At 43.5% G+C, this 22,063-nt stretch overlaps 1 protein-coding gene and 1 non-coding gene across 2 annotated transcripts; one reads left to right on the plus strand and one right to left on the minus strand.

The window, feature by feature from the left end:
* Positions 1-1,152: 1,152 nt before the first annotated feature.
* DDX25 (DEAD-box helicase 25) lies at positions 1,153-21,048 on the minus strand. Its single transcript, XM_077756508.1, has 15 exons — positions 20,914-21,048; positions 20,257-20,323; positions 19,951-19,995; positions 19,318-19,453; positions 17,413-17,505; positions 17,222-17,324; positions 15,623-15,737; positions 14,575-14,752; positions 14,429-14,460; positions 10,170-10,189; positions 9,174-9,280; positions 6,575-6,719; positions 6,155-6,317; positions 3,896-4,084; positions 1,153-1,442 (listed from the first exon to the last, which is right to left on the minus strand). The coding sequence occupies exons 1-15, from the start codon at positions 21,046-21,048 to the stop codon at positions 1,381-1,383; spliced, it is 1,590 nt and encodes a 529-aa protein (XP_077612634.1). The 3' UTR covers positions 1,153-1,380.
* Positions 2,076-2,182, plus strand: LOC144225421 (U6 spliceosomal RNA). Its single transcript, XR_013333295.1, has one exon. It is a non-coding gene; the product is annotated as a U6 spliceosomal RNA (small nuclear RNA).
* Positions 21,049-22,063: the final 1,015 nt, after the last annotated feature.

Raw genomic sequence — 22,063 nt, forward strand, 5'->3', positions numbered from 1 at the left:
ATTTCTGGTAGAAGGAGCCGCACAGCGTCCTCTCTGCGAAGCCGGCCCACATGGGGCTGGGAGTCTCTCCTCTGTGCTGTACCAGCGGGCGCACAGCCCTCTGTCCCTCGGCACCATCTGTGATACTGCTGGCGTGTTCTGAGGCTGCTGTTGTTCTGAATTCTGAGGTGACCCTAACATCTTTTCCACCTCCCTCTCCCTGGTGCTTGGTGTAAAGAGAGTACAGTAAACGTCTGCTGCCACGGAGTGAGGGGGTGGATGGTCTCCATGTATTTCTGAGCCCTCCTCGGGGGGTACAACACGGGCAGGGGGCGATGCATGGGGAACACCAGGAGAGGCCAGAAACCCCCTTCAGGCCAGGAGGACGGGAGCACTCGCTGCGGCCGCTGCTGGCACTCGGACGGACACGGACACGGGACAGGGCCGGGGCCTGGACTAGCTGCAGGCTGCAGCTGGGCTCAAGCTTTCTGGGAGAGTATCGATCCCCTCACCCCCTTTCCTCAAGCCCGCCATCTCACTGCTTAGCGGCAAATTTGAGAAATGAAAAGCATCTCAATGGGACTTACAGGAAAACATCTGGGATTCTCAGATATACCTTCAAGTTTTTAAAAGTCAAACGCTGTGGCTCCCTGAAACGTTACTTCTTTAATGAGGAGAGTGGGTTCCCCCCTTCACTGGCTGTTTTGAAGAAATGCCTATAATAAAGCCACATTCCCAGAGCCTATGCAATAGGCGAGGACGCTCTAATTTGAAGACATTAAGAAGCCAAACAGAGAAGATATTTTCACAAACAGTACATCACATGAAGCGGTAAAAACAAGCAAAACGTTCTCCTTCAAACTGTTTTACTTTCTGAAGGTTTAACCCTGAGCTCCAACCTAAGGGGTGCGTGTGTGTGCGCACACATCTGTGTGCACGTGCACGCGCGCACTGCTGAGCACACCTGCACCGGGAGGGGAAGCGGATGGACGCTGGTGGCTGTAAAGGCGCGGGAGCGAGGCAGCTGCAGCTCCCATCCGAGCACCAGTGGACTTCTGCTGCCATCTCGTGGCGCTGTGACACGTGCACGAGAGGCCCGCTCTGCCCCATCCTACAAACCAAGTTCCCCAAACACCCCAGGGGCCCACACAGAGAGGTTTACCTGCAAAAAGATTAGAGTAAGAAATAATCTTGCTTTTTTATTCAAAAAGATCACGTGCTTCACACCAATTTGGTCTCAGAAAGACCTCAGGTCTTAAGACTAAGGCTACCATGACATTTCTTTTGCCATATTCAACAGTTTCACTTTGAAAAAGCCCCAACGGAAAAAAAAATTACCTTCAAAACCCACTGGGACATTCTCACATAAACTAGGACATTTCACAAGCAATAGTTCTATCTTCAATACTCAATCTTTTCAATCTCATCCATGTCTTCGGGGTCAAGCTGCTTGATACAGCTATCTAAAAGGAAAGAGAACAGAAGCAGTCTTAGCCCGGGGCATACACAGAACTTCCTTCCACTCAGCTCTGAATTTCTGAGGACAGTGACACCTTCACAGATGTGTGTTCCTGTCATCCCCTTATGGAAAGCCCTGAGAGAAGAACATACTTTAGACTAGATAAGGAAGAAATAGGATCATAATAACCAATTAAAACTAACTAAAGTAGCATCCGGTGTACCAAACAATAGAACATATGTGTCTCGATACCTTGGGGCAGAATAAAGGCCAGAGTACAGGTAAGGGGAGCCTGGGAAGAGGCCTGGCCCTTCTGGAAGGAATGAATGGGTGTGTGGGGAGGTGCGGGGGTGCAGTATGGCAACAGGGAGCAGGGCTAAGGCACCTCTGCTGAGGTCACTTCCCAAGTCATAAGGAACTAACCGGAGCAGGGGTGGATGGAAAGGGCTCTTTCCACCTGCCATCCCTCCTTGCCTCTCCTAACAGAAGGGTGCTTAATCAACCTCCCTGAAGGGCCCATGGATGTGTGACACTGTCTGCAGACTTTTCAAAATCGTGTTCCAAACTGTATACATGTACCTCGATGCATCTCCCCAGGGACAGCATCCACTGCTTCCCACAAAAGTTAAGTACCATTGTGCTCGCTTCAGCAGCACATATACTAAAATTGGAACAATACAGAGAAGGTTAGCATGGCCCCTGCGCAAGGATTACACACAAATTCGTGAAGCGTTCCATATTTTTCTCATCAGGGAAATACAAATCAAAACCACACTGAAATACCACCTCACACCTGTCAGAGTGGCTAAAATGAGCAAATCAGAGAACTCTAGATGCTGGCGAGGATGTGGAGAAACGGGCACCCTCCTACACTGTTGCTGGGAATGTAAACTGGTGCAGCCCCTCAGGAAAACAGTGTAGAGGTTCCTCAAAAAATCAACAATAGAACTCCCCTATGACCCAGCAATAGCACTGTTAGGAACTTACCCAAGGGGTACAGGAGTGCTGATGCCTAGGGGCACATATACCCCAATGTTCATAGCAGCACTCTCAACAATAGCCAAAACATGGAAAGAGCCTAAGTGTCCATCAACGGACGAATGGGTCAAGAAGATATGGTTTACCTATACAATGGAATACTACATGGCAATGAGAAAGAATGAAACCTGGCCATGTGTAGCAACATGGATGGACCTTGAGGGTGTTATGCTGAGCGAATTAAGTCAGGCAGAGAAGGACAGATACCATATGTTTGCACGTATAGGTGGATTAGGAGGAACTTAATGGAGGACTGTGGGGAGAAGAAGGGGGGAAATAGTGGGGGAGAGGGAGAGTGGCAAACCATGAGAGACTCTTGAATGTTGAGAACAAATTGACGACTGATGGGTATGGGGGAGAGGGGAAGGGGGGTGATGGGCATGGAGGAGGACACTTGTGGGGATGAGCACTGGGTGTCATATAGAAACCAACTTGACAATAAGCTATTTAAGGAAAGGGGGAAAAAAAAGTTAAGTACCATTTTCCCCAAAAGGTGAAGCTACATTCGGGGTNCAGAAACCAACTTGACAATAAGCTATTTAAGGAAAGGGGGGGAAAAAAAGTTAAGTACCATTTTCCCCAAAAGGTGAAGCTACATTCGGGGTCATTTGAGCAAGTGTTCCTCTCCCCCTGCTCCCCAGCCATGTCCATGGGCTTTGGGGCCTGGGTAACTGCGAGGTGGACACCTGAGATTATGTCACCCTTCCAGTTTCCATCAGAGTGCAAGCTGCCCATCCAAGAGCCCGGCAGGTTACCAGAGGCTGCCTTGTGTGGATGCGGGGTGGGAGGAAGGGCCGCACATCTCAAAATTTAGGACTATCCTAGTTAGTAGGACGAGGCCAGAGGAAGGGAAAAATGTAAACACGAGGGGAAGCTGGGGACAGAATTTATCTTTTTTTTTTTTAGTTTATTTATTTGAGAGAGCATGTGAGCACAAGCGAGTGGGGGAGGGGCAGAGAGAGTCCTAAGTATGCTCCATATTGTCAGTCTAGAGCCTGACTTGGGGCTTGAACATACGAACCGTGAGATCAGGATCTGAGCCCGAACCAAGAGTTGGACGCATAACCAACTGAGCCACCAGGCACTCCGGGGACAGAGTATAATCTTAAAGGACTTTACTACTTTGTTTTGGATGGTGCTTTATAGGACTTGAAAGGCTGCCCTGGGGCCCATAATGGGCAATAACACAGCCTGAGCTCATATTAATTCCACTTGATTTTTAAGTTGTTCCTTAGCTACCATATAGGGATGACTTGCGCGACAGCCTCACATCAGGAGCTCTGGCACTCACTGTGGATTAGGAGCCGCCCACTCCTTGGCACCTGCCCCCACGGACCCTAGACCTCTGGGTGCCAGGTCCATGATAGACTGTCACCGTCAGCAGGGTCCACAGTTCCCACCGTGAAAGGTGCTACTTACTAAAGTGATCCTGGATCTTCATAAGCAGGGGCAGCTTATCCACTTCAATCATGTTGAAGGCCAGGCCTTTTTTCCCAAAGCGCCCCGTCCGCCCTATGCGGTGAAGGTACGTCTCGTAGTCTGGCTCCTCAGCTTGGTTCACAGGGAGATCAAAGTTCACAACAATTGTGACCTGCTTCACATCAATCCCTAGAAGAGGAAAAGGCACTGTGGGATCCTGCGACTATTTCCTTAGGACACAGCTATTCCTGAGCCACATCTGCCTGGGAAACTCTCACTTCAGAGCCGCCACTGATTTTGCGTCACTGAAGTGATGGTCAAGCAGTTTGCTGGCGCAGTGTGTCTAGGAAGCTAGACTGAAGAGTGTCAGTAGCAGCTAATTCTACAGAAGTCGCAATATGTACCAAGTGCGTGTGTGTGTGTGTGTGTGTGTGTGTGTGTGTGTGTTGTGGACAGGGCCCTCGCCAAGCCCACAAAGCCTCCTCTCTGCTCCTGCGGTGCCAAGGCCCCGGCAGGACCCCCAGTCTCACGTGCCCCACCCTTTACTGGACCCCACGCCCTCCATGTTGCAGCCATGATTCCAGCCAGGACTGTTTTATCCCTTGCCTCACTGTTACAACAACCTCCAGATGGGTTCCCCCTCTTCTCTCCTCCTCCAATCTCTCAACCACGGTCACCATGGCAACGTCCTGAACACCCATGTTCAGGACCCAACTGCCCAAACTGCACAGGATGAAGCACAAACTATTCCAGATTTCCAAGCCACCTGAAGTCTCATCTCTTCCTCTCCTGATTCAAATCCAACACCAGTCACACAGCCTTGCCATTTCCCAAGCAAACTGTAAATTGGTGTCAAATTAGATTCTACCCTTCCTTCAAAACCTTTCACATCTAACGTTCCTCGGAAGACTTCTATGATCCCCCAGTGCCTCTGTCCCCCAGCACCAGAAAGCTGTCTGGGTCACAATCCTTGTCCTCCTTGGCTCCTGGTGCCCTCTTTCCTCCAAGATCTAGAGGTGTGCCATTCAATATGGCTATCTAACCTAAATTAATTCAAATTAAAAGTTCATTCCTCAGTCACACTAGCCCCATTTCAAGTGCCCAGCAGCCCTATATGCTCACTAGCTATCACCTGGACAGTACAGAACAGAACATTTACATCAATGGAGAAAGTTCTATCAGATGGCACTGGTCTAGACAGTCAAGCATCTAGATGCTGAGCTCCTGAGGGGCTGGGACCTCATCTCTTTTCAGGCGACTCTCCCACAGTGCTGAGCTCCACAAGAATAGCAGGTCCTCATTTCTATCTGCTAAACTAAGAATGAATTAGGAAACACAGTTTGAGTATGGGGTGTAGGCAAGGGTATAGGAAGAATAACGTAGGAAGGCCTGTCTCCTGAAAAACCAATTTTTTCCCAAGTAGTCAATAGTTTTAAAATTAAAAACACCTCAGAGATGACCAACATTAGTCATTAGGGAACATGAGTCAAAAACACAATGAGATACCACACACATCTACTAGAATGGCTAAAATGAAAAAGAGTAGCAGTATTAATTGCTGGCATGGATGCAGAGCAACTGGAACTCTCCTACATTGCTGGTGGGAATAAAAAGTGGTACAGTCACTCTGGAAGACAGTCTCACAGTTTCCTATAAAACTAAGCATACATTTACCAAATGACCCCAAAATCCTACTTTATTTATCCAAGAGAAATGAAAACATGTCTACACAAGACCTATATATGAATGTTTATTACAGATTTATTCAAAATAGCCCCAAACTGTGAATAATTCAAATGTCCATCAACTGGTGAATGAACTAATTGTGGTATATCCGTTCAAGGGAATCAGACTCAGCAGTAAAAAAGACTGACCTACTAACATATGTCACAACATTGATGAATTCAAAAGCATTATGTCAAGTGGAGGAAGTCAGACACTATGGTTACCTATATGTGATTTAATTTCTATAGCATTCTGGAAGAGACAAAAAAGTAGAGAGAGAAATCTGATCAGGAGTTGCCAGGGGTCAGATGATACGAGGAAGAGTCTGGCTGCAAAGGAGCATAAGGACGTTCTGGAGGGAAGGGAAGTGTTCTGTGCTTTGATTACAGTGACGGTTACATGACCCTGTATGTTTGTCAAAAAACTCACTGTATACTTAAATTCCATGAGTTTTATCATACATAAATTATATACTTCAATAAACTTGACTTTAAATGCGTACACACACACACATACACAAACACACACACACACCTCGAGCACAGACATTGGTTGTTATAAGAACTTTCTCTTTCCCATCCCGAAACCTCTGAATGATGGAGGCTCGCTGATCCACGGTCAGCTCTCCGCTTAACAAAGACACTTGGTGGCCGTCCTGCATCATCTCCACAGTCAACCACTTGGCATTTCGACGAGTCTACATGAAAACACAAAACCCAGCACAGCACCCCAAGTCAAAGCAGACCTGCCGTGTTTGCAATGCTCACTTAGGCACGGTGGGGAAGTCAGAAATGGCTGCACAGGAACTTTGCTAGACCTCTCCCTCAAGTCCTAGAGGAACCTTAGAACAGGCATGGAATTCATCCACCCCCTGTACTTCCTAGGGTCATATCCTCTCAACTTTTAGGAGCTTTGGCTTCTCAGCCATGAAGGAGAGATAAAATGCTCGCCTACCTCTAGTGTGATGACAAAAGTATAATGTAGTAATGACACCCTTAGTCCCTTTAAGAAGAGTGCTTCATGTCTGCCAGGCATCTCGCTCAAATCTTTACATGCATTACAGTCATTTGCTCTCACAACAACTTGATGACATAGCTGCCTAAATTTAAAAAAAAAAANATAGTCATTTAATGCAGGCGTTCTAGTTCTTGGGAGGAAAAGAACCGCAGCTGCAGCTAACTCTGGAACAAGAACCTGGATATACACAAAAGGGGAACAAAAGGAGAAAAATGCTACGCATGCAAAGTATGAGTTGAACCCATAACGAACACAGGGCCGATTTACATACAGTTCAACAATGGGTAAAATGAATCTATGGAACTAGTGGTCAGAAGTGACAGAAAAAGTGAGGGGTCTGGGTGGCTTANGGAAGAACCTGGATATACACAAAAGGGGAACAAAAGGAGAAAAATGTTACGCATGCAAAGTATAAGTTGAACCCATAACGAACCAGGGCCGATTTACATACAGTTCAACAATGGGTAAAATGAATCTATGGAACTAGTGGTCAGAAGTGACAGAAAAAGTGAGGGGTCTGGGTGGCTTAGCTGGTTAAGCGTCCAACTTTGGCTCAGGTCATGATCGCACGGTTCATGGGTTCGAGCCCCGCGTCGGGCTCTGTGCTGACAGCCAGCTCAGAGTCTGGAGCCTGTTTCAAATTCTGTGTCTCTCTCTCTGACCCTCCCCTGCTCACGCTCTCTCTCTCTCTCTCAGAAATAAATAAAACATTAAAAAAACAAAACAAAACAAAAAAGACGTGACAGGAAGAGAGCCACAGGGACCCCTGGAGTACTGGTAAAGTTCTATTTCTTGGTCTGGGCCACTGCTACACAAACACAGCCTCTTTGCAATAATTCACTCAGCTGTACCTTGTGATTTGTGTATTTCTCTGAACATATTTTATACATCAATAAATTTTAATTTAATCTGATTTCACCGGAGAGAAATCACTGCTTTTGAGAGGAAGACGGAGCACCTAGAAAATAAGGCATTAATGCTAAAAGAGAGTGGAAGAGATCATGGAATCCAGCGAGTCCCAAGTATTGCATCAAGTCTGGGGTCTGGGTCATCTGGGGAACTTTCTAAAGTGACGATGTGACAGACTTCTGGGCAACTATGGAAGACTGTGTACATGCATACCTCCTTAGCTTCCCAACATACCACCGGAAAGATCATGAAGAGATAAAAAGATATGTATCTACAACAACATGGAGACAGAAGAGGAAGAATTGGTGGATGAGATATTTCAATACATTTCTGGAAGATGGGAAACTGTGATAAACAAGAAAACGTGAGCACTATAGATGGAAACAGTGACGCCAAAGGTGGCTGAGCTGCAAACGCGGTGACTCTCTCAGAACCCGAGAGAGCCCTTGTAGCTGCGGGCACCAGGGGCCAGAGTAAACAGGGGCAGTGTGTCAGGGTGTGTCAGAGATATGAGGAATACTTCGCCGGGCGTGTCAGTGGGGGAGACTCTTGGCCGTCTGTGGCATCACAGTTCTCCATCTGGAGAAAGATGGCACCGGGACTGGCATCCAAAGGCCTGTGCCATTTCATTCCAAAAAGACAATGTACCCAGGCTGTACAAGGAAGGCAACGTGGGCTGTTCTGCAACCACCCTGGATTCTGAAGACTTTGTGGGAGAAACAGAATGTGAACTATTTCATTAATGACTTTCATATTGATTAAATTGACTCCTTGTTGAAATGCTATTTTTGATATGCTGGGTTAAATAAAATATAACCTGAACTTCAGCTGTTTTTTTCTAATGCAGCTATTAGAAAATTTTATTTATTTTTTAAAAAATATTTTGTTTTATTTTTGAGAGAGAGATAGAGACAGCATGAGCAGGGGAGGGCCAGAGAGAGAGGGAGACACAGAATCCGAAGCAGGCTCCAGGCTCTGAGCTAGTTGTCAGCACAGAGCCCGATGCGGGGCTTGAACACATGAACCGTGAGATCATGACCCAAGCTGAAGCCGGACATTTAATCAACTGAGCCACTCAGGCGCCCCAAGAAAATTTTAAATTACACACATGGTTTACATTATCTTTCTATTGGACAATACTGCAATTTAATCTTTTTTAAGCAAAAGGAAGAACATCAACAACGGAGGTGTGAACAGCCAACATAAATGCTCTAATTATTATTTAATATTCTCTTTTTTAAAAAATTTTATTTATTTTTTAAAGAGAGAGAGAGAGAGAGAGAGAGTGAGCCGGGGTGAGGCAGAGAGAGAGAAGGGGACAGAATCTGAAGCAGGCTCCAGGCTCTCAGCACAGAGCCTGAGACAGGGCTCGAACTCACAAACTGTGTGATCATGACCTGAGTCAAAGTCAGACGCTTAACCAACTGAGCCACCCAGGCGTCCCAATATTCTCTTGCATAGAAAGCCCTTTTCGACTACCAAACCTTTCATTCTCGGTTATATATAAACATACCAACTTAGCGGTAAGGGATGGCAAGAAGGGAGCCTTGCTTGATCTTTGGCCAAAAGTATTTTAAATAGGAAGGCTGTCTGAAAATGTGCGAGGAGCAGCTGGACCCCACCTTACTTCAGGCAGCTGAACATGTGCAAGTAGAAGACCAGAGGTTTATTCTGTGCAGAAACCCCAGACTTGGGGATACCAGCCTTAGTAGAAGGTAAGGGTAAAACAGACAGCTGAAAATAAGGAATGGGTGGAAATATGCGCATGAGAATATGCAGCCCACTCTGTGGCCTGCTCCCAGAAGGCCAGCAACCAAGTGTACGCCTGCTAGGGAGGGGATGAGAAACACCCCACAGTTCTAACAACCTGCGGATAATGACCATCCTAGAGGGAAGCTGCCCAAGTCACAAGCCCCAGCCATGCACCTGGAGCTGTCAATAAGCTTCTTGGTTCCCAATCTTAGATTATGAAAGGCTGACCATGTACCACCAGATTCAAGGCGGAAAAGGTCCACCGCCAAAGGCAGAAACTATAGCAAAAAACAAAAAAAGAAACTTAGGTAATTCAGAGCCAATGTTGAGAACAGAAGAAACTTTTAAATACTATAATTAGCATCCTCAGAGAGATAACAGCAGCATACTGCAAGAAACAAGAAAAAGAAGTTATGGAAAAGAAACAGAACACCAGGATGAACCAGACAAGACAGAAAAAGGCAGCTCAATGATTGTCTTAATGACAGATGGAAGGACACATTCAACTGGGTTAAAGAGGTAAATACCAAAAACTGAGCAACTAAGCAACTGCACCACATGAAGGGGAGAACTGGGGGCAAGGCATGGTGGAGAAGGGGATGGGAAAAGCATATATGGACACCGAATATCACAAATTCAGAAGGAGACAGGCAACATTTCTAAATTCAAAGCTATTTTAACTTTTTTAACTCAGCTGGAAACAGTGAACGCTGAATTATTTGGCCATAGCATACAAATGGATATACATTATTGTGTCCCTCCCTGGATAGCTCTCTGAAATGGAGGAAAGTTACATTTCCTGATTTAGAGGTTGCAAGTAAAATGTCCTCTGAGTGAACAAATGGAGACATTTTGACCACAGATGCCTTACNAAAGCACACCAGTGCTCAGCTGGAAACAGTGAACGCTGAATTATTCGGCCATAGCATACAAATGGATATACATTATTGTGTCCCTCCCTGGATAGCTCTCTGAAATGGAGGAAAGCTGAATTTCCTGATTTAGAGGTTGCAAGTAAAATGTCCTCTGAGTGAACAAATGGAGACATTTTGACCACAGATGCCTTACTACTTTCAGGGTACAGCTAATTCTATAAGACCTTACCAATGATCACGCTGTCTACACTATACCAGGGGATATGTCAAATCACAGTAACAAGAAATATATTCCCTCTATCTCTTAGGTACTCGGACTTGAAAAATGGGAGTTCAAAACATCTCCTTGACTTCTATAAAGTTTTAAGAAGTCACAGAAAATCTAAACTGAAGATTGTTGATATCCTACCCAATACAAACTAGCTTTCGCTCAACTGTCTGCATATGCTGCAGACAGTGCAAATGTAAATTCTGGCAGATTCCACTGGGTCTATCAACTTATCAAAGAAAACAAAAAGATCTTGTTAGCTAAATTATATCCTGCACATTTTGTGCACCGCACTTATAAAAGGCATATAATTTGCTTAACTGTGATGCTGAGCTTTCGTTACCAAAGTTTTTGGTTACTTTTTAGTTTCCTTAAAACTTGCAGAGGCATTTAGTACATTTTTAACTGTATGTTAGCGGAAGAAGAGAGTCACCTTGGGCATATGTCTAGAAGATGCTGATCACTGCTGCTGGCCATGGAAAAGAGTTAAAATGTCAGTTATAAAATCGTATCTTCCAAGTGTGAGACAAAAAGAATGTTCTTCTCTAACTTGAAAATATGCTGAATATAGGAATGGAGAAAAGGATTACAGGAAAACAGAAATGATATGCTGTGTGATGCCCTGTGAAGTGTCCATAAGGGATACAGAGAAAAGGAGGGCCTGCTTGCACCTGATCTGTCTGGTGTGATCTACAGCTTACAGCTAAGACTCATAACAAGAAAAAAAATTACTATTTTTAAAGAAATAAGGCTGCTGCAGAACTCAAGAACGTCAGCAGAAAAGGGGAGCTAAGTTGAACAAGAGTTTCTTGCTTCTTTGCTAAAAACTGTCACTTACTCAGAATCCATCTTTGATTTTCACAGGCTTAAATCTGCTCTGTGCTTCACAACCATTTCCCTGAGAATCACAATGCTATCTAATGGACTTCAGAGTGTTTAAAAATGATGAACATTTTAGACATGGATAACCTAAGTGGTGGATTTTATAAATGAGAAGCATTTGAATGGCAAACAGCTTGTTTACAAAACAAGCCTGCAGATATAGTGGATATGGATGCTTTTAGAACGCTGGACCTGATTTCTTGCATGTTTAAAAACCTACTGTTGCTAGGCAGTAAACCCTTAGTAGTTCATATTTAAATACTTTATTTTTAATGTTTTAATTTTTTTTATTATTTTTTAATCTTTTTTTATTTTGAGAAAGAAACAGAGTGAGAATGGGGTAGGAACAGAGAAGAGAGGGAGACATAGAATCCGAAGCAGACTCCAGGCTCCAAGCTGTCAGCAGAGAGCCCGACATGGGGTTTGAACTCCTGGACAGTGAGATCATGACCTGAGCTGAAATCGAATGCTTAACGGACTGAGCCACCCAGGCACCCTTTAAACGCTTTTGTTAGGAGGACATCACACTGGACTAATACCAAGAATTGGTGTGGGTTTGATACGAGCAGAGCTGCAAGTCAAAATGAATTTTATATTTGACTGTATTCAGTTTTATCACCACATATAAGGAAAGAAGGCTGCAGGTATTTCAGAGAAGTATTACTGAAAGAGGAAAGGGAAAGAGTAGAAATAGCCTACTGCATGCACCATGAGACCAAAAAAACAAAACAAAACAAAAAACAAATAGGTCATTGCTGGTTTTGTCTTTAAACACAGGTAACAGCTGTTTGATTAGTCCTATTGTGTTGACATTCTCCCTGTAAAAAGTCTTATATTTAAGTCTCTTAAAAGCATACAACAATATATCTTACATAATTTAAGCATCCATTAAAGAATTTTAAATGATGAAAATAATTATGATGAATTTTATTTCATTTATTTTATGAATCATCATTCATAAAAATGATGAAAATTACTATGTCAAAAGTGACAAAATACCATTATATCTTTCTCATACATACTATTCATTTAATTAGTTCTATTGATAATTATGATTAATAGCCACTTAACAAGTTCTGTTGTTTTTCTTTAAATAATAGCATTTATGTAACAAAAAATATAGAACATGCAATTTTAAAGAAACATTACTTCCCACATTTTTATGTTAATAACACACGTGTATGACTATTTCTTCTATGTTATATTCATATATACATATATATACACATATATATACATATATATGTGTATATATATATAATTTTTTGGGTCTGGCATGACTGTGTCCTGCTCTCTAAAAAGTTAGTCAATGTACAGAAAAAAATAACCTAAGAAATTTTCCCAGATCTGGCAGGCACAAGTTTTAAAAATGAACAAGGTGAGTGTACTGTGTGTCTAGAACAATGAACGAGCAAAAAAGGACCCAAACAAACACATATGATTGTCAAGTTTCAGAATACTATGGAGAAAGAAGATTCCAAAAGCTATTACAGAGAAAAAACAGATCACGTACGAGAGTTTGGGTATCAGAATGACATTAAATGTCAACAACAACACTGGAACTGAGGGAATTATAGTATTTAAAAAATTTCTGTTTTCAACAGTGACTCTGAATTTATAGGGAGAATTTTTTTCAACTTGGACTCCACCTCCAAGCAAACTATCAATCGAAAGATCAGATTTATAGGCACAATAAAGACATTTTCAACATGTGGGGGATGAAAAGTAAACTTCCTGACATCCTTTTCTAGGAACCCATTAGAGAATATACTCCTCCAGCGTACTGAATAAACTGACTGTCAACCAAGAAAAGGGACCCAGAAAACAGTAGATTCCAAACTGTAAATCAGGGCCAGGAAGACCCAGAGAGACTGCTGGACCACCAAGTCTGGACTGAAACTGGAGAGCGGGTGCCTGGGAGGGCTTCTGGGAAAACAAGACAGAGACGGAGTTTTTAAGTGTATTGGCCTTTCTGGAGACGCCACTGACATATGACACATATGATGAAATAGGCAGAGAAAACGTAAAGATCCCCACAGAGTGATACTAACCAAACAAAGGAAAACAGGCAATTATTAAATCCTGGAGGAAACAATTATAGTAATATCCTGCACAACAGTGAGCAGTATTTGTATGTCTTAATAATATCACTATTAACATAACCAACTCTCATGATGTAACCAACCACAGAGAGGTGACAGAGGGGACAGGAGGGTAGGAGAGGGTGGCTGTACAAAAGAGAAGAATCCCCACCTCCTCTACTAGGTAGGCAGCAGACAATGACACATTAAGAAATAGTGAGCATGTTATTTAAAGATATGAGGGTAATACCAGAACACAGGCATATTCTCTACAGGCTAGGGTAGGAGGTCACTGTTTTTCATGACTGGGCTTTCAGTACTATATGAGTTTAATACTGAGTGCATAAACGCTTCCTCTAAAAACCAGTGATACATGGGGCACCTGCGTGGCTCAGTTGGTTAAACATCCACCTTCGGCTCAGGGCATGATCTCACAGTTCGTGGGTTCAATCCCCTCATCAGGCTCTGTGCTGACAGCTAGCTCAGAGGCTGGAGCCTGCTTCAGATTCTGTGTCTCCCTCTCTCTCTGTCCCTCCCCTGCTCACAGTCTGTCTCTTTGTCTCTCAAAAATAAACATTTAAAAAAATTAATAATAAAAATAAAAAAATAAAAACCAGTGATACAGATTGCTAGAGCCCATTCCCAGAAATTCTGAATCAATGAGTCTCAGGTTAGGCCTGGTAATTTGTGATTTTAAGGCCCTTGGGTGATCCTGAGAGAAAGGCCCAGGAAAACAAAAGGATTTGTCAAGTAACAACAAATGAGAGGCAAAGTCAGGACTAGACCACATGGTTTCCAATCCCAGGAGACTGTGTTCACTACCCCCAGCAGTTATCCTCACCACAGCCTTATTAAGTTTTAATAAATTCTCTTTGGACTTTTGCTCTAATAGAGAACTTATTGGCCCAGTTTGGTGCCATCCCACCACATGAGTTCCAAATGTAGGCCAGTAGTGAGAACACGGGCAGTCTGGCAAGATTACCAACTGAAGGAACCGGGAAATGACATCAGTCTAATGGTCCGCTGAACTGATGAAAATACTGAACTCCAAATTTGCTTTAAAGACAAAGTGGAGAATTAAGCAGTGAAGGCAATGAGAAGCAGCAGACAAATCAAACTCCCCCTCCGGACAGAAGATCCAGGAAGAACAAGGATGGATGTGAAACTTACCTCTGAATACGAATGCTTTGATCTGAGAACCCTTGTGTGTCAATCATCACATCTGCTTCATCCAGGACAAACACACGGATCTTAGTCAGATCGATTACTTTTCGCTTGAAACACCAATCAAGGACAGTCCCAGGAGTGCCGATAATAATCTGTTTGGTGACATCGGTTCCTCTGGGAACTAGGGAGAAAAGGGATCGAAGGGCTCCTTCAGATGTGATACAAATGACTCTAAGAATCCACAAGTCAGGGTGACTCGATATAGGACTCTTCAGTGAAAGGACATTTTGTGATGATTTTCCAAATGCAAACCCTGAGGGTTTCTGCAGATTTCGATCTTGCAGAGCTTTAGGACAGATTCCTCAGTTTCTAGGATTTAGTAATAGTAGTCCTGCCTATAAGAGTCTGCCCACAGTCAGTTAAGAAGCCACCCTGCAGCACACCGGCATAGTGGTAGAAACCCTACAAACTGTCCCCAGACAGCGTCCCCATGTGAATTTTGTAGACACTAAGAAAATAGTGCTCCCGTTTTCACACTCTACAAAAACAAATACATACATGTATGGCTATATGTGTATGAACTGAAAAAGAAAGCAAACAACAGAGGTCTGTGAACAAAAAAAAAAACTAGCTATCCCTGGAAATAGGTCTTTGGAGGACAAGGAAGAGCAACTTTCGCTTTTACTTTCTGACCTGTGTTTTAAGGACTTTTTTCCTGCTATGCACATGAAATGCTTTAATGAAAAAGTTTAACGTCACAGCTGTTCTGCACAGAATGACTGCGCTTCAAAAAAAGAAATACACAAAAGCATCGTCTTGCAGGCTGTGGAAATGGAGCAGCTAACATGTACTGGGTCCTTCTTATGTGCCAGGCGCACACTCGGAGCTTCATCCTCACTGGGTCATTTAATTCTAGTAACTGCCCTTTGCTACAGGTGCTGTCACAGCCCCCCACTTTAGAGACAAGAAAGCTGAGAAGGTATGTAACATGCTTGCTGGTGGCAGAGCGAGGACTTAAAAGGTCAGGCAGGACTGGCTTCCTGGTACATACTGCGATTCCCTCGAATGGCATACATCACTTGAACATCCACACAGAACTTTCCCATCCGTTCGACCACACGACCAGTCTGCAGAGCCAGTTCGTAAGTCGGAGCTAGACAGAGGCACTGCGAGAGAGAAGGGGAAGTCGAAATGCTCATGCAAGCCATTGTGCAACTCTGAAATACAAGTAATTTGGACAGGGAGACACACACGTGCAAAACTGGAGATTTGGGCTGACTAAAATATTTTCAATTGAACACAATTTAGCAGCAGACAGATCCGAGGTGAATGTTGAATATGGGAGGGGAGAAGAGGCTGAAGGATGGAGAAATACCTTTTATATATTCCTCTCTAAAGAGTTATAAAGAACCAACGGTTATCCTTTTTTGTGGGGGAGAGTGGGGTGTAGGGAGGCTGGGAATCCAGAAGATAGAAAATGCAAGACAAATCACAGCTTGAGTGTGACCCCCATAACTTCTCACCTGCTATTAAGTCTGCCTATTTCCAGAATACTCTCCACTTGATCCCCTGTATACAATTGGCAGAATAGTCCCTAAAATTCTTTTCTTTGTTACTTCCATCCCCCTACTTCTGGCTGATGAGTGAAGAAGTTGATGGAAGAAACTGGTGATATCTAATTCATTTGTTAAGATCAATTAAGAATCTGTGATACAGAGGAGAGGAAAACATTGCTAAAGTGCTAAAAATTGTTTCCACACACATTTCTCAACCTGTGTTCAAGCACAGCCTTTCCTGAAGAGTTTTTATTTGTAATATCAAACCATGAACATATATTTCAGTGAACTTTTCTTAAAAAGCACAAAATTTCAAATGCTGGGCATAAGCCACAGCTTATCCTGATAATCAAACTATAAGCTTCCAAAAGAACCCTTGTTTTCCCGACAGCATGGAGTGCACTCAATACTCAGTTACTCAACTTGTCAAACAAACTGATGAGCACAGGTTAGAGAAACGGGGAAAGAATACCACTTTCCATGAGTGGAAGCCAGACTAAGTACATGGCAAGATCTATTCCAGTCCCTGCTCACTCCTGACATCTGTGGCCTTATGTGAGACACTTCCCTCTCCAAGCCCCAGTTTCACCCTCTGCTAAGGAGAAGGTGGCCTGGGTGATCCTCTAGTCGTACAGTCATCAGCGGTGAATGCTCACTTTAGGCCTAGCACAGTGCTAAAGAGGTACATTATTTAATCTGCATCACAATCCTATGAGGCATTCATTCATTCATTCATCCATCCTTTCATCCATTCACACATGCATTCAATGCTTAATGAGCAGTTTCTACACTGTGCTCAGAGTCAGGAATGATCCACGCCTTTACAGATGTTATCTTTACAGACAAGTAAACAAACATGGAAAGATCTACTAACTCACCTAAGATATTCTACTAGTAAGCAAAAAGGCTGGGATTGGAACCAGCCAAACTATAATGCCTGCATTCCCAATCACTGCCCCTATGCCCAATGCTCTGTGATTTTATGAAAGAATATTTATTCTAAATGCCATCACATCATTGAAGTAGTATCACCCGTTACTATGATATCATTGGCATTTACAAGCATTCCCATCTCTCCCTCAGCTTTTCCTTACCTGTGGAAACGATTCCAAGGTATTAACTCTGCTTAGCATTGCCAACACAAAAGCAGCTGTTTTTCCTGTTCCAGACTGGCTCTGGGCTATGAGGTTCTGGGGTCTGGAGAAAAGAGGAGACGCCTGAGTATAAACTGCATACAGGAGACTAAAAATAACCAAGTTGGGATAGCACTGCCCTGGAAACTCACGGGTGTGCCAGCATCATAGGAAGAGCCATCTCTTGGATTTTGGATGGTCTGTTAAATCCCATTGCATAGATTCCTTTTAATAACTCTTCTTTCCTGTCAAAAGAAAAAAAAAGGCAAAGAAAGCCTATGATTGGTCAGCAGCCTCAGAAACACAAACTCCAAAGGTGCATTTTTAAATTAAGCCACTTTGCAACTGTAGTATTTAGAAATAAACAATTTATACCTCAAATCCCAAACATATACAATCATGCTTGTACAGTTTTATCATTAAAATAATAAGCTATGCTATAAGCCCAGGCTGAGGACAGTAATAAGAGCCTAACACTGAACTTTCAGTTGAACCCAGCAAAAAAGGAAAAACTCGTTTGACAAGAAGTATATTAATTTGCCAGGAGAGTCTTATTCTCCACACAATCAGAAAACTGAGGTTTACTATTTAATTCTTCTTTTTTTTTCTAAGTAGGCTCCACACCCAGCATGGAGCCCAACACGGAGCTTAAACTCACGACCCTGAGATCAAGACCTAAGTTGAGATCAAGAGTCCAACACTTAACCAACTGAGCCAGCCAGGCACCCCTCTGCTTAATTCTTTTTAATAAATGATAAAGTTTGATGCTTTAACAGCAATTTTCAGAGAAGACAAAATTCTATTGAGGTGATCCTTACATCAGTTCTGTCTAGGAGCTGAAGGCACAATATTATCAAATCTATCTGATCTAGTATTTAAAATTCTTTTAATGTTTATTTTTGAGAGAGAGAGAGAGAGAGAGAACGCAGAGGATGGGCAGAGAGAGAGGGAGACACAGAGTTTGAAGCAGGCTCCAGGCTCTGAGCTGTCAGCACAGACCCCGACGTGGGCTTGAACTCATGAGCAGTGAGATCATGCCCTGAGCCGAAGATGGACGCTTAACGAGTGAGCCACCCAGGCACGCCTGAGCTAGCACTTTTTAAGCATCTTTCCTGGGGTCTCATGATAGATGTTAGAAAGAAAATAAAAAGAAATAAGTTGGAACACTTCCACCTTCGGTGGCATGCACATTTTGCATGCGGTAAATTGGCAGATTACTGGCAGCCAGCTGTTAATCATAGGGAGGCTTCTCTTTCCATTAAGAAAATGTCTGAGCATTGGGATTTTGGATTTTTCCCCCTTACACAGGTTCCTATCAATAATTCTTTCCATTAAAACACATTTCCTTAATGCAAGTTAACAGATCCCTAGCAAATGCAAACCCATTTGGGAAAGTTATTCCTTTTAATGCCATCTGAAACAAAATAGAACTAGGAATTTGACAGCTTATAACTTATCTAAAGGAGGTGAGGGAAAATATTTGAGTCATCAACGTCTCTGTATCTGTATCATGGTATGGAGAATAGTAATATGGCTGTGTTGAGCTTAGTTATCCCACTTTGCACAGCAAGGTTAAAATATTTTACCATCAAAATGTTCTCAATTTACTGCACAACTCAGGTATCCTAGTGCTCCTTTTTGAGCTGTATTTTATTTATTTATTTTTAAAGTGGTACTTTAAAAAATTTTTTTAATGTTTTATTTATTTTTGAGAGATAGAGACAGCGTGAGCAGGGGAGGGTTAGAGAGAGAGGAAAACACAGAATCTGAAGACAGGCTCCAGGCTCTGAGCTAGCTGTCAGCACAGAGCCCAACGCGAGGCTCGAACCCATGAACTGTGAGGTCATGACCTGAGCCGAAGTCAGACTCTTAAGCGACTGAGCCACCCAGGTGCTCCTGAGCTGTACTTGAATTGCATGCAAAAGGTACACATCTCATTTTAATACTGAATATTAGAACATGAAGGGGATTCTGAGAGTTTTTATTATTAGCAGATTACTTTGTTCTGGAACATTCTTTCCGTCATTTTCCTGCACAAAATGAGTAAAAATACTTACAGCCGCAGCTCTTCAAATGTTTTCACTGAGTAGAGCGGAGACCTGGGATCCTTTTGTAAGACTTCGACTCGGTGACTGGATTCTACTAATGACTGCCGGATTAATTTGTTCAAGAGTGAATTGGCTGCCAAATCCACTAGAAAAGCAAAAATAAAAAAGGAAATATTGCACAAGAAAATCCAGCTTCCTAAATGACATCTAATAAATTGTTCCTTCCCATTCAGTGGTTGTATATCAAGCAACTGCTCCTACTCTTACCTTCCTCCTAAAAGAAAGTTCTAGAAACCATGACTTAACACAGAGAGTTCCTTTTTACATGTGGATCCAGTTCCTTATGCCCTGCTGTTACACCAACCTCTGGCCTTAAGCAAGCCTACATCCATTACCACCAGACCTAATTTTGCCTTGCCAGCTGAAAATTCTTGCCTCATTCCCCCATATTCCATTTCAACTCCCTCTAAAGAAATATGGCCTACACCCTATTTAGTATTTCTTCTGATAGTCACTATTTATAAAGAAAATAGAGGAAAAGACAGTTCTTTTTCACTTAAGATTATATTATTCACTCACATTGTGAAAGTCATGATTCACTGATACAAGAATGCTGTTACATGCAAATGAATTGACTCCTACCTACATCTTCTTCATCATCCTCTTCCGTGTTATTAATAGAACCATCTGAAAGGATGGAAAAGAAACAATAAATACCAAACAGAAATGTAGTGTCCCAGCATCTCTCACCAACTCCACAGTGAGCAGTGTCATGAACAGTCACCCAATGGACAGTGGGTAAAAAGACAGGGTCTTTTTTTACTACCTAGTGGAGGACCGTGAGTATTAAATTAATGAGAGCTGAAGGTTTTTCGGCTGCCTGGAACCTGAGGAAAGCAATGCTTTTTAATTAATTGAGACCGATCTGCTTTATCTAACAGCACTCACCTACGTTTGAGACCGGAGTACTCCTAATACCCCGAAGGTTCTTCCGGGGGTGGATGAGGTTTGAAAACTATTGAAAGACACAAATTTCAATCAATATTAGGAAGCAAGCCACCAAGAAGCCCAATACTCCCCACTAGCAGGGAGGGACCACCCGAATACTGTTTCCTTTGCAGTATCAGGTATTAATGGATTCTTTTCAGGTCATCTGGATGAATTATGCTAAAATGAAGGAGCCTTTCTGGTGCCCTTGTACCTTAAACTCCTCTTTATAGTCCTCTAATCTAAATGTGCCAGTCCCTGGGGGTCACACACAGCATGAGCAAGGGATGGTAGATAGCAAAGCGCGGTGGGCGGTAAGACGGCAGCTAGCCGAGCCGCAATGGTCAAATTGGGAGGGCAGAAAACTCCGAGGTCTAGTTGGGACTATCAGCTGCTTTCTCTCCCGGGACTCCTAGGGGTCTTCATTCTGCCCTTTCAAACCAAAGGCCTTGTGTCTCGGGGTCTCCTTCCTCTGGCCCTCCCCAAATCCTTGCCACATCTCCGCTCCACCATTTGACATTNGCAGCTCCCGCCCCCAGCACGTGCGCCCTCCCGTGGCACGAGGCAGTGTCAGGCCCCAGCCAGCGGCCAATGGGCTTCCTCTGGGGGCGGGCTTACGCGCCCGCGACCGTGGGCGGCGCGGCGGCGCAGGCGCGCGAGCTCGAGATGGGTGGGGGTGGGGGGGAGTTGGCGGCGGCCTGAGCCGGAGAAGTGTGCTCCTGGGGCCGGCTTCTGTTCCACCGGCACTCCCATCTGCCCCAGGGGCTAGAAACGGGCGACGGGGCGCTACTGTCGTGAACACTCGTGTGCTCCGAACTTCTGCTAAGCCAACAATAGCTTGCGACTCTAAGCTGCAGCAATTTTCGCACTGATTAGAGTTCTTCCTCCCATGCGCACCAGTCACTACAGACAATCCTCACCCACCCCTGGTTTCAAGCACTTGTGCCTACGTTTCCCCCTAAATATTCGCTTCTGCATTACAAGATGTCAGAAAGGCCAGAGAATTGCATAGGACAGTAAAGGCGCAGAATGAATGAGTTTCATCTGACAATTCAAATGCGAAAGATGAGAAGGGGGAGTGAAGTTACTCAAGTTCTAATTTTTGCTCCTGTTCTAATACTGTGATGTTTCCGCATACCGGCTTGTTTTAATTTGAATTCTGTTATGTGCCCTTTGCTAAAGCAATCCTGAGAAAACTCTTTTCCTTGAGGTAAAACCTCCACCTCTTAACCGCATCAGCATTATCCAGGATAGGTTCCCTGTGCTACTGACTGCTAAATTTGGACAAAAGAAGCAGATTTACCTCAGTTTTCTAACTGGAATCTTGAGATTTGGATCAGCATCTCTGCAAAAACCCACAAACCAAAACCTAGTTATGATCTCTCCGTGGTGCTGAAGCACGACTCCCCAGCTCTCTTCGGGCACTCTCAGGCACCTTAATCGTTGTTTTGAGGTTATCAAATTCCTTTACATGTGGATTCTAATAGCAAATGTTTTTGTCTTACAACGGGTACCTTTCTTTTAATTTAAGTAGGTATAAAGTCGAGCCGGGTTCTTTACTGTTAGCTTTCGTATGCAGATAGCAGATACTTGAAAAACTGCTTTTCCGTTATTTTATCGCACTAGAATTTATCCTATATTTTATTGTTGTATTAGCATAGGCTCCAGATTCTGCTTTGTCGGAGGTGAAGTTGTGGCCAGACAAGAAAACATTAGGCAGATTTTAGCGTCAAGCCTGCACCTCGGTCTCTTGGAACTACATTTCCCA

The sequence above is a fragment of the Crocuta crocuta genome, unplaced genomic scaffold (genome assembly GCF_008692635.1).
Source record: "Crocuta crocuta isolate KB4526 unplaced genomic scaffold, BGI_CrCroc_1.0 scaffold172, whole genome shotgun sequence".
Classification (NCBI taxonomy): domain Eukaryota; kingdom Metazoa; phylum Chordata; class Mammalia; order Carnivora; family Hyaenidae; genus Crocuta; species Crocuta crocuta.